This window comes from Panthera onca, chromosome C2 (genome assembly GCF_046562875.1).
Source record: "Panthera onca isolate mPanOnc1 chromosome C2, mPanOnc1 haplotype 2, whole genome shotgun sequence".
Taxonomy (NCBI): Eukaryota; Metazoa; Chordata; class Mammalia; order Carnivora; family Felidae; genus Panthera; species Panthera onca.
In genome coordinates this window covers 74,020,860-74,033,924 of record NC_138347.1, presented here as the reverse complement: position 1 = coordinate 74,033,924, position 13,065 = coordinate 74,020,860, and the positions used below count along the sequence as shown (strand labels likewise).

Sequence of the window (13,065 nt, the reverse complement as noted above, 5' to 3'; positions counted from 1 at the left end):
GGCCAGAGATGCTGGTCTAATGCACAGGATAGAATTAGCTGTTTTAACAGATCAATCAGATCAGGGTCTTTTCATGGTCTAAGCCCATCATTCCTTCTATATTTATTAGTTTGCATTTTACTCTCAGGAAGAGCTTTCCCTTCTCTCCCTATTTATTTCCAATATGAACTTGTGAATATTCATTTGACTAAATGGGTCATATCCCATTACATCATTACTTATTTTTATATAATCACAAAGACCAGAATAAACCAACATCTTGTGTCTCCTCATATGCTGTACTGAGGATACAACATCACTTCTGCCATGTTCCTGCCAAGAATTCATAGCCCAAGTCTAAAGAGACTACATCAGACATCCATATATTTGGTTTCTCTTCTTTCGTAAATGTCAACATCAAGATGCCCACAAAAGGGCTGATGTAATATTCTGGATTAAAAAAAGACTAAAGAGAAAAGATAATGAAATTTGTGAGCCTGGGTTAGATCCTGGTCTAGAGAACTAGGGGAACAAAATAAGTAGAAAAGATATTATTTGGATATATGATAACACTTGATTATGGGCTGTGGGTTAGATAATATTGTATGAGTGTTAAATTTCCTGATCTTTATAACTATGGTTTGTTTTGTTTTGTTTTTTAATGTTTAGTTTTTGAGAGACAAAGCACGAGCAGGCGAGGAACAGACAGAACGGGAGACACAGAATCCAAAGCAGGCTCTAGGCTCCGAGCTGTCAGCACAGAACCTGATGCGGGGCTCGAACCCACAAACTGTGAGATCATGACCTGAGTCGAAATTGGACGCTTAACTGACTGAACCACCCAGGTGCACCATAACTATGTTTAATTATGTCAGAGAATGGCTTTGTTTTACGGCAATATACACAATATTCAGAGACAAAGGGGCATGATAACACAAACTTATTCTCAAATATTTCAGAAAAACATGGACAGAGAACAATAAAATAGGGCAAATGAAAACAATGAGTAGTAAAAGAACATATTTACAGGGAATCTGAAGAAGTATGCACTGTTATAATTATTGATATAAATTTACCAAAGTTTAATGAGTTACATCAGAATTTCATATGCTTTTAAATCGATAGTAAAGCAAAATACTCACTTGTAAATACCACTACCAAAATGATTGCCAGATCAATGAAGAGAAACTGGAAGTCTCCTAGGTTACTTAAGATCTACAGAAGTGATTTTTAAAACATAATTAGTTTTCAGAAATTATTTTTATACCATTTTCCCTGGCTTTAGATTTTCCTCCCTTGGTTTCAGTTGCCCCCCTCCATGCACTCCCCCTCAACCCCGATAAAGACAACTTTAAAATGACACTTGGACTTGCTTAAAAATTAAAACACATTTGCCTTTGATATTAGTGACATAGAACATACGTTTGCAAACATTCAATTTATTAATATAAAAGGCATCTCCTAAAAATTCATTCAATATAAATCTTAAACCTTTTGGCAAAAAGGAAACACAAGCTTTTGCTCACAATATTCAACATTCTTGAAAATTAGTATCTCAAAGCTTCCTTAATATCTAACACCATCCCTCCTGATACTTTCTACAAGGTAGAAGGGATATTTTCACAAAGACTCCCTGGCATGTCACTAATGTTAATTTTGAGAAAATTCTAAAGTGATCTCACTTCAATTATAAAATCCAGTGGATTACCTATGGACATCACTGTTTACACTTTTTCTCCAAGTGCATAAAGTCCTACAAACTACTGCTGAAACATCTTTTGTCATTCTGACCTTTTCTGAAAATGTATCTCAAGGTTAACTACAATTCTGAAATATGTCACAGCTTGACATTTTGAAGAGTTCTAAGAAAGACGCCCAATCTGAGCTAAAGGCAAAAAAAAGAATACAATCATCTTTTATTCACGAGGCTTTAGCCACAGTTGTCAGCCTTAAAGAAAATGCTATTCTAGATCAATGAGATTTTCAATCTGCTACTCAAAATATAACAAACCAAAAGAAAACTTACAGATGCTAGTTATGTAAGTTTCATAATTAGTAGATGCATACATACTCAATTTTTTAGCTTAAATGCCTTAACACTAAGCAGCATCTCTATAAGCAATGTTGGTACTCACAGAATATAGCAGAGTAACACTGAAGTACTGTATAATGCTGTACAAAGCCATAAATTTAAACACACAGAAAGAAGTCATTAAAGCAGCACGGCCTTCCCTATGAAAACAAATGTTGGCATGTGAATAAAAGCATTTTGAATTCCTCTTCCAAATCACAATTATATCTTGACAGATGAATAGCAACATTCAACAGCTACAACAAAGCACTTTTCTACCAAAAGAACTAAACCAAAGCAGAACTGAAAGAGATGAAAAGTAGCAACCAGTTGGTAACTAAGGTATAGAATATACTAATACACCATTACAACAAATTCATGCTCATTTCTATAATTTTTTTCTACATTATTAGAGCAAGCCACAAAGAGATAATGGGAAAATTTTCAATTTGTGCTACCTGATAAGGTTTGGCACACAGGAAATACTAGGAGTTTTGGAGGTAAAGGGAGATGCCACTGAAGCCTCAAGCTCTGATAACGAAATGCCTCCATGTGCCCTCTTCAAAGCCTAATGGTTTGAAGAAGAAAAGGAGTTAAGTTTTGTGAATGGGACTTGGGTAGAGAAAGAATTATAAATCACAAAAACCATACTTACACCACAATCATTTGCCCCATCACCGCACATTCCAACAAAGTAACTGAGAAACAAAAATTATGTCGATTAATTTTTTAAAATAAACAACATTTAACTTAATATTTCTTCAGGGGCACCGGGGTGGCTCAGTCAGTTAAGTGTCTGACTTCAGCTCAGGTCATGATCTGCACTTCATGAGTTTGAGCCCTGCATCGGGCTCTGTGCTGACAGCTCAGAGCCTGGAGCCTGCTTCAGATTCTGTGTCTCCCTCTCTCTCTACCTCTTCTATGCTCACACTCTCTTTCTCTCAAAAATAAACAAACATTAAAAATTTTTTCACTAAAAAATTTTTTTAAAAAACGATTTTCTAATACATTATGAACAGCTAACAGACCAAGACCTCCCCACTGAAACTGACGAATCTTTTTACCACACTGACCACAGGCATTTTGCTTTTGTAAACAGCACCAGCTTGCAAGTCAAATGACCTGGGTTATTGTCCCATTTCTGTCACAAGCTGGGCAAATAGTTTATTATTTGAACAAAGGTCTTGGGCCTGTACAGTCTTTAGTAACCTACTTTTAAAGTTATCAGCAAAGATTTCTCCCTTTAAAACTGGAAACATAATTATTTACAGAAACTATAAAGTCACTTCTAGAAGCTGAGTAAATGAACTCTATCTAAAAGATATTACCTGGAAAAGGAATTGTGGATATTTATTTTCGCTAAATAAATGAGTACATGAGCCTCTTGTAAAGAGGCACTTAGAGTTATCATCTATCTTGCAGGTGACAATTCTATACACATGAAATATCAGTTACCTTTCTGGGTTTGAAAATGAAATTACAATTCATAAAAATAAAACACCACCAATACTTACTCTACATTTTGCAATGCTTCTATTAATTGTGTCTTCTGATCAGGTGCCATACGAGCAAAAACAGTGCCATGCAACATCAACTGAAAAAAATATGAATTTCTTTAAAATACTATTCGCAATGTATTCTTGTGAACACAAACATACATAAACCCAAGTCACTAACCTTAGGAGCAAGGTCTTGAAAATGTTCCAATATCACTGAAAATGATTTTCCATTCATTGCAAAATGGTAACGAGTCACTTGAAGATTCTCTAAGCTATTATGGACCAATTTAATTGGAATAGCCTATGTACAAGACATTCAAAACAATATTTAGGCAGCCAAACCAAGTAATACAATCCTATTTTTTAATTTAAAAAAAAATTTTTTTTACATTTATTTATTTATTTTTGAGAGACAGAGAGAGACAGAGCACAAGAGGGGGATGGGCAGAGGGAGAAGGAAACACAGAATCCGAAGCAGGTTCCAGGCTCCGAGCTGTCAGCACAGAACCCGACACGGGGCTTGAACTCACAAACTGTGAGATCATGACCTGAGCCGAAGTCAGATGCTCAACCGACTGAGCCACCCAGGCGCCCCAATCCTATTTTAAATATATCTGATCTGTGGGGTGCTTGGATGGCTCAGTCAGTTAAGTGTCCGATTTCAGCTCAGGTCATGATCTCACAGTTCGTGAGTTCAAGCCCTATTTCAGACTCTCTGCTGGAGCCTGGAGCCTGCTTCTGATTCTGTGTCTCCCTCTCTCTCTGCCCCTCCCCAACTCAGGCTCGCTCTTTCTGTCTCTCTCAAAAATAAACATATAAATAAATAAATAAACAAATAAATAAGATCTAAAACTAAATTCTTTCATTTGATATTTTACATAAAACAACCAAAGTTTAACATTTTTTGAAAGTGAAAAGAAACTCAATGTTAAGGTAATCATCCAGTGATGTTTATTTCAAACAAATAAACAAAGGCTAAATATCAGCTTCAGTTTGAAATAATGCATGAATGAAACATTATGGACCACTTGTATCATTTATCGCTACTTTTAAAATAGGATAAATACCTGGGATTCTCATACTTTAAAATGGTGCTTCTCAGCTTTGGCTAACTATCCACAATTTGAGGTACCTGGGTCTTACCTAGTCCTAATGAATCAATCTCTGAGGAGACAGCCCAGGCGTCTGTTTTCATTTATGTTTTGTTGTGTTGTATTTTAATGCACCACTTTTTATTTCTTCAGACTAAATTCAAACAAGCAAGCTTCAAAAGGAAAAAATCATCTTGACATTACCTCCGAGTCAATGGCTGATGAATTACTGCACTGTGTTAGGGTGTCTGCATAATGCCAGTTTATCTTGGCAACTTTCCCATCCTTCGGAGGTAATGCTTCAGCAATAATAACTTTATCCTGAGGTAGTATCATTCCACAGTCTCTGGCCACAGAGACAGCAGTCAACATGTTGTCACCTAATGTTCAAAATATTGACAATATGTTAAAATTAAAATGGAAACATAAATGTACTTGACAACAATACTTATCCAGAATCTCTATTACCCCCTGACTACGCTTGGCAAAATGAGGATCCTGTACAGTCTTATCCTTGGAGCTTCAAAATACCAAAAATCAAAACATACTTTTCAAAGGAAGCCTCAAATAACTCCAGCACACATATGCTAAACAGACCACTCTTACCCACACTTTTTAAAGTCAGATACATTCTGAATCTTTTTGTCATGCACTGGTAGCACCCACCAATGCCTGGCACCGTGTCACACACACAGCAGGTGCTCAAAAACTATTTGTTGAAATAACTCAAGAGTGATCGGTAGTCTGTACAAGAATGCCTAAGATCACAGGGAAAAAAAAAAAACAAAAAAGAATGGATTACAAAAGCAAAAAGATAAAGAAGGTAACAAGAATGCAATCTTTACAAGATATAAAGAGAACCTCTCCGTTGTGAAAAGGCAAGAACTGAAAAGAAGCCCTGTAAGGACAGGCTCAAGAGAAGAAAATATAAACATATGTGAAAAGCCAGCAAAGGTATGAGAAGTTCATTACTGCCAGAACGGAAGGGCAATATTACTTCTTCCCCCAATTCCCACACATTATTTCCAAGGACATCCTCCTATGACAAGAGTGACTCCCCTTGGGAACCAAAGCCACAGTTTGTCACAGCAGAGAAAGAGGAAAGTGCTTTCAAGGAGGAATCATTAGAAGCAAGGAATTGCTGGGATGCTAATAAATGTATCTACTTGAGCTACATAGTAATAAGTATACTATTGGATGGATCTCAGAGTCTAAAACAAAACAAAACAAAAATGTACACATGCCCTTTCCATAGAAGGCTTAGTGAATATATAAAGCCATAAAGTGACTACCTTAATTATGATTATTTACTAAGAAAAAACACTTAGGAGCTGCCAGAGTTTCACAAAGCTAAGGAATGGGAATTACATAATATTTATCAACAGCATAATACCAGGAGAATCACTTAGAATAGTCAAAAATCACAAACAAATCAAACAATGGCTATCTTCACTAGTATGCATTCAAGCAATGATAACGAACATACTCTTATACATCAAAATGTAATTCTAACAAATATCTGTTAATCATTTTTCATGCATCTGGCGCAGTTTTAAAAATTGCAGAAGACCCCAAAATGAACAAAACATTGTCTTCACCCTCTAGAATCGTATATTCTAATAGGGAAAACAAACCTGCAAATAGCACAAGATATAATAACTGCTATAATGTATTATTAAAGAGAGGTAACAAAAAAGGAGCAGTATCTAAATTTTTACAGTATGCCCTTCACCATTTTACTGTTTCTATAAATAGAATTTGCTAGCCCTTAAAAGAGTATTGCAAAGTTATAACTTTGAAGAATATTCTGAGCTGAGATGGGGCATGGGAGGATGAAGCCACTATGTGCTTTTATAACTATCTGGTCATTCCACCACATTATATAACTTGAACTCTAAGAGTCACACTCAATTTTTCCTGTGTCCTTTTATAAAATCTAACCTGTGACCATGACCGTGCGAATGTTGGCTTTATGCAAATCTTCAAGTACTCCAGGGGTTTCTTGCTTTAATTTGTTCTGCATTATAATTAATCCCATAAAATCCATGTTGTTTTCAATGACATCTCTGCAGAAAAAGAAATTTTAACACGTAATGAAACAGTATCTGTTCTCTTTATACTGATAAAGCAATATAAAATACCCATAAATTGTACATCAAACCATTTTGTATGTTGAATAAAGCATAAATATGTTTGAGTTCAATATCTCAAACTTATATCTGGAAAAACAATTCCCAAGAGATATAAATGAAATTAAATTTCATCTTTGGAAATGTGAGAATAAGGATAATTTGGAAATGTTATCTTTGTAAGATACTAAACACTTGTAGTACTAAGGAATGTTCATCTTATATTCCACCTGCAAAATGAATAAGCATAAATAAATCTATGCTTTACTGTCCCCACCTCCACGCGACATACCCTAACTTAAATGTCCAGAGAAAAGGAAAAAATTTGACTATAAGCACATTCAATGGTTATATTGTATTATGATCAAGTCTTTGAAGAATTTTAGAAAAGTCTTGATCAAATTCTTTCAAGTTTATTTATTTTGAGAGAGAACGAGATAGCACATGCAAGCAGAGAGAGAGAGAGAGAGAGAGAGAGAGAAAGAGAATCCAAAGCAGGCTCCACACTGTGAGCAGAGCCCAACTCAGGGCTCGATTTCATGAACTGTGAGATCATGACCTGAGCCAAAATCAAGAGTCAGATGCTTAACTGATTGAGCCACCCATGTGCCCTTTGATCAAATTCTTGATTCTAGAAGTGTGATATTAAACCTATTAGCAGTCTGACAATGAGATCTATTTGGGCCCCGGAAATGGGTCTCTGAGAATATTTACAAATATTCAATAGTTATCAGGACACAATTCCTTCAAAAGTTGAGTATCCACTCTGTACCAAGTAGTACTACCGGTCATTGGAAGGTCAAAGATGAAAAGGTATGATCTGTACTCTTCAAGGCGTTTTTTTTGTTGTGGTGTGTGTGTGTTTGTGTGTGTGTGTGTATGAGAGAGAGAGAGAGAGAAAACAGACATGCAAGCAATGAGATGCATGCAAAAATAACATGTGCATTATCATGGAAATGGATGCATTCTTAAGAAATTTCAAACTACCAGAACCGTATCACAGAAATAGGTTTTGTTTTGTTTTTGTTTTTTTTCAATGGAGAAAGAAGGCTGAGATTAGGAACCAAAATTTCAGACTGGCAATAACCAACTGGTTTTTCTACACAAAATTCAATAAAGGTGCTTTAAGCACATAGCTCTAAAACATAAAACACTCTGAAATATAATTTATATTTATCTATGGGTGGTAAAGGTATCAAAGAACAGTTAAGAAGCAATACAAATGACACTGCTGGTGGTGATAGGAAAAATAAGCCTTGAAGCCTGAAAATGCATTTCAAAGAGCACAGTTGTACTGACGTGAAAACTCTGGGGTCAAAGCACTACAAGCTGTGTTCCCATGATCTGCTAGGTTCTGGCTGCTACTGGTTTCCTTACTCTCCAACGAATGATACAGGTCATGGCAATATTGTTCTCTAATAAATGAATAATCCAATATTCAACTCAAGATAGAAAGGTTCAAGCTATGAGAGAAATGTCAAAACCTGCTCTTGTAAGATAAGATGGAAATACAGAGAGGGTCTTGGTTGAAGCAAGTGAAAGGAGAGTAGAGAAAGAGAAAAACAGGGACAGGATATCCTGGGCAGAAGGAACAGCCTACTCAAGGGCACGCAATGATGTCTGAATATGACAGGCTTAAGAACTACAGACAAATCAGTAGTTTTAAAGGTCCCAGCAAAAGGTGAAGCTGTAGAGAAAGAGCCTAACGTGCCCTTCACCAGAATTAGAACGTAACATTGTACATGTGTAGCTCCCAACCATGCATATCCATCAGATCTGGCTAATGCTTTTCTTTTTTTTTTTGAAACGTTCATGCTTAAACATGCTTCACCCCCAAATATTGTTTCAATAGGCAGAATTCCTAACGCCGTTTTTCCTTTTAGTTATTGGGCTAGCCACTCCACTCCTTAGTTCTCATTCGGTAAAACAGGATTGCACAACAAATATAAACACCATCCTACTCTTTTCACTTAGTGTGCCTGAGATACAGGGATCTCCCACTTTTTCAAAGTTCACATTAGGCCATTTCACTTTTACGAAAGGCCTACGTTACTCATTTTCACTAACCAAAAGAAACCTGAAGATGTTTTGCTTTCGAGAAAAAAAAGTAAGAGGCAAATAGAGCGTCCAACATGTGTTTTGCAGCAAGCCATTTTAGAAGCAGCGCACTTCCACGCAGAGAGAGAGGTGCCCCCAGTTCCTTCCCTGGGGATTATAATCTGCATCTCAGCATCAAGCCGCATAGTTTTGAAATGTGTCTGTGAGCTTCTTACTCTACCTTGATTTATTCTGTGCCTGAATTAGCAAGATGTGTCCTACGCTATAAGAAAAGCTTCAAAGAGATTATTTTTGGCGTCTGGAAGCAAAAATTTTTCCACATACATTAATTGTAACTGTTTCTTCACTTTAAGCCATTTCAGCTTAGGAACGATTTTATAGGAATGCTCTACTTTGACAGCAGGAGGAGTTGTTATTAACAGCAATGTTAACAGCCCATAGTTTAGCCATTGCCCTATGGGTATTATGTTATTTGCACTATTTAAACAGGACCCTTATGCACACACAGAAATAGCTCTTTAATCTGGATTCTTAGAACCGCACTTGCTGGGTCAAACTGTGTAAGCAAATTCAAATTTTGATAGGTACTACACATGTTTATTATGAATCTACAATAGTGTAGTAGCAGTATGTTGTTAAAATTTTCCCAAGACATCACTAACATTTGGTATTGTCAAAATTTTCAACTTTTCCAACCTTAGGAGTGAAGTGATGTCTCACTGTGGTTTTATTTTATAGTTCCTCAAAGAACTAAATAAAGTGTACTACCCTTTTCACGTGTTCATCGGCCATTTGTATGCCCTTTTCTGATTCTTATCTGCTTGTGTAATTCATCCTTTTTTTTTTTTTTTTTTTTTTTCAAATTAAGTGTTGCGTGTTTTGTTTTCTTTCTTTCCTGATACATTTTCCTAACAGTAAACTCTTCCAGTAGATGATGGGAAGCCATTTATAAGAATTCCAACTAGAGGAGCACCTGGACAGCTCAGTCAATTAAGTGTCTGACTTCGGCTCAGGATCTCTCGGTTCGTGGGTTTGAGTCCCATGTTGGGCTCTGTGCTGACAGTTCAGAGCCTGCAGCTCACTTTGGAATCTGTGTCTTCCTCTCTCTCTGCCTCTCCCATGCTTGTGCTCTGTCTCTTTCAAAAATAAAATAATATACATTAAAAAAAAAAAAAAAAAAAAAGAATTCCAACTAGAGACCGGTGTGTTAAAAAGCTCTCTGGAGGCACTATGAAACACAAATTAAAGAGTGGAAAAGACTGGAGAAAAGTAAACGTGATGATGGTTATGTCATTCGACCTTTGGAAGCAGGGAGGTGGGGAATGGTGGTAATTAGTTATTAGGACTCATGCTACTCTGGCCAAAATAATACTTGGTTCAAACAACTGGGCAAAACCAAGTATTTTATTTGGGAAAAACAAACTACTATAGAATTATGTTTATGTTTTCAAACATAATTATGTTCCTAAAACATACCTGACACATAGCAGGCACTAAATAAATATTTAACAAACTGAGAAGTGTTTCAAAGATTTGTACTTGTATCTCAATCACCTAAAACAAACACTGCATAAGGTACAGTTCCATACATTCAATAAATATTTAATAGGGTTTTTGGAAAGATGGCTAAGCAGCATGGAGATCCTCAGCTTGTCTCGTCCCTGAAACACAGCTAGATCAGCACCAAACCATTTTGCACACCCAGGAAATTGATCTGAGGATTAACACAACAATCTGCATAACTTGAGCCACAGAACTCGGCAGGTACACAGTGTGGACAGGCGAACTGAGAAAGAGAAAAGCCACAGAGGGTAGGGAGCTATTTTTGCAGAGAAAGGAAAAAGAAAGGGGGAGTGTGCGGCACATCAGGAGAGTGTAGGAAAAACACTCCCCTGAAAGTAGCTGGAGAGAGAGAAAGCGTGAAAACACTCACAGGAAACTGAACAAGAAATCTGTCCGCCAAAACCACTGACAGGAAGAAAGGAGAGGGTTTCAATACCACCAGGATTGAACAGTGGAGCTCAGTGCCTGGTGGTGCTCTGGTGAGGAAGCAGGGCAAATCACCAGGAGTAGGCAGCAGGGTCTGAGGGGTCGGTGTGCCACACGGGGAGAAGTGGTTCCCTTGCTTGGAGAGCATTTAGTAGAGGCCATACAACCTTCACAAAGGCAAAGGTCCCAGAGGACCCCAGAGAGCAGTCACATTTGCTGGTACTGAGACAGAGACACCAGAGTACAGCAAACCCTGGCTCTGGCTGTGTGTTCTGATCAGCCACAATCTCTAAACCTCTGCCACTGCACTATCCCACAAATGTTTTCTGGGGCAAGCAGGCACACAGCCATTGCTCAGTGAGACCCTCCCCCAAAGAGTCAGCGTGGCTCCAGGCCAGGGAAGGGCAGGGGTGGGGGTATTGGTGGTAGTGATGGTGGTGGTGGTGGTGGTGTATGAAGCGTGGGGTTTTGAAACACAACCCCATCTGAGATAAAACTCTGGAAGGAGGTGCTGCCTGACAGGCAAATGGCTTGGACACAGACAGGGTAGAGGCAGGGAGTGGATGGAGGCCTGAGACAAAGGAGGGGTGCTTGATAGCAGGTCGGTGAGATCTATATACTGCTTACAAGAGACCTATTTTAGACCCAAAGTCACATGAAGTTTGAAAATAAGGAGATGAAGAACCAGCTATCATGCTAATGGTCATCAAAAGAAAGCCAGAGTAGCCATACTTCTATCAGACAAACTAGATTTTAAAATAAAGACTGTAACAAGAGATGACGAAGGGCATTATGTCATAATTAAGGGGTCTATCCACCAAGAAGATCTAACAATTGTAAATATTTATGTCCCCAACGTGGAAGCACCCAAATATATAAGTCAATTAATCCCAAACCTAAAGAAACTCATTGATAACGATACCATAATAGTAGGGGACTTCCAACACCCTTCTTACAGCAATGGACAGATCATCTGAGCAGAAAGTCAACAAGGAACAATGGCTTTGAATGACACACTAGACTGAATGGACTTAACAGATATATTCAGAACATTTCATCCTAAAGCAGAATACTTTCTTTTTGAGTGCACGTGGAACATTCTCCAGAAAGGATCACATACTGGGACACAAATCAGCCCTCAACAAGTACAAAAAGACAGAGATCACACCTTGCATATTTTCAGACCACAATGCTATGAAACTCGAAATCAACCACAAGAAAAAATTCGGAAAGACTATGAATACTTGGAGACTAAAGAACATCCTACTACAGAATGAATGGGTTAAACAAGAAATTAAAGAGGAAATTAAAAAGTACATAGAAGCCAGGGTGCCAGGGTGGCTCAGTTGGTTAAGCGTCCAACTTTGGCTCAGGTCATGATCACAAGACCCATGAGTTCAAGCCCTGCATTGGGTTCTGTGCTGACAGCTCAGAGCCTGGAGCTTGCTTCGATTCTGTGTCTCAGTCTCTCTGCCCCTCCCCTGCTTGCTCGCTCTCTCTCTCTCTCTCTCTCTCTCCGCCCCCCATCTCTCTCAAAAATAAATAAAGGTTAAAAAAATTTTTTAATTAAAAATAAAAAGTACATGGAAGCCAATGAAAATGAAAACATGACAGCCCAAAATCTCTGGGATGCAGCAAAGGAGATAAGAGGGATGTATATAGCAATCCAGGCCTTCCTAAAGAAGGAAGAAAAGGTCTCAAATACACAATCTACACTTACACCTAAAGGAGCTGGAAAAAGAACAGCAGACAAAGCCAAAGTGAGCGCAAGAAGGGAAATAATAAAGATTAAAGCAGAAATCAATGATATTGAAAGAAAAAAAGAAGAATAATTATAGTAGAACAGAACAATGAAACCAGGAGCTGGTTCTCTAAAAGAATGAACAAAATTGATAAACCCGTAGCCAGATTGATTAAAAAGGAAAAGGAAAGGACCCAAATAAATAAAATCATGAATGAAAGAATAGAGATCACAACCAACACCTCAGAAATACAAATAACAAGAGAATATTATGAGAAATTATATGCCAACAAACTGGGCAATCTGGAAGAAATGGATAAATTCCTAGAAACATATAAGCTACCAAAACTGAAATAGGAAGAAATAGAAAATTGCAACAGACCCATAACCAGTAAAGAAACTGAATCAATAATCAAAAATCTCCCACAAACAAGAGTCCGGGGCCAGATGGCCTCCCAGGGGAATTCTACCAAACATTTAAAGGAGAGTTAATACCTATTCTCCTGAA

General features: G+C 37.6%; 1 protein-coding gene across 5 annotated transcripts in view; it reads right to left on the bottom strand.

Annotated features, from left to right (window-relative positions):
• Positions 1–13,065, bottom strand: part of ATP13A3 (ATPase 13A3) — an 89,529-nt gene that overhangs the window by 23,105 nt on the left and 53,359 nt on the right. For all 5 annotated transcript variants that reach the window (XM_081796600.1, XM_081796599.1, XM_081796602.1 and 2 more), the window contains 8 exons: positions 6,582–6,706; positions 4,845–5,020; positions 3,728–3,850; positions 3,565–3,644; positions 2,706–2,748; positions 2,509–2,618; positions 2,115–2,211; positions 1,122–1,194 (listed from right to left, as the gene is read on the bottom strand). In XM_081796600.1, coding sequence (XP_081652726.1) covers positions 1,122–1,194; positions 2,115–2,211; positions 2,509–2,618; positions 2,706–2,748; positions 3,565–3,644; positions 3,728–3,850; positions 4,845–5,020; positions 6,582–6,706 — 827 coding nt within the window. The remainder of the gene's footprint in view (positions 1–1,121; positions 1,195–2,114; positions 2,212–2,508; positions 2,619–2,705; positions 2,749–3,564; positions 3,645–3,727; positions 3,851–4,844; positions 5,021–6,581; positions 6,707–13,065) is intronic.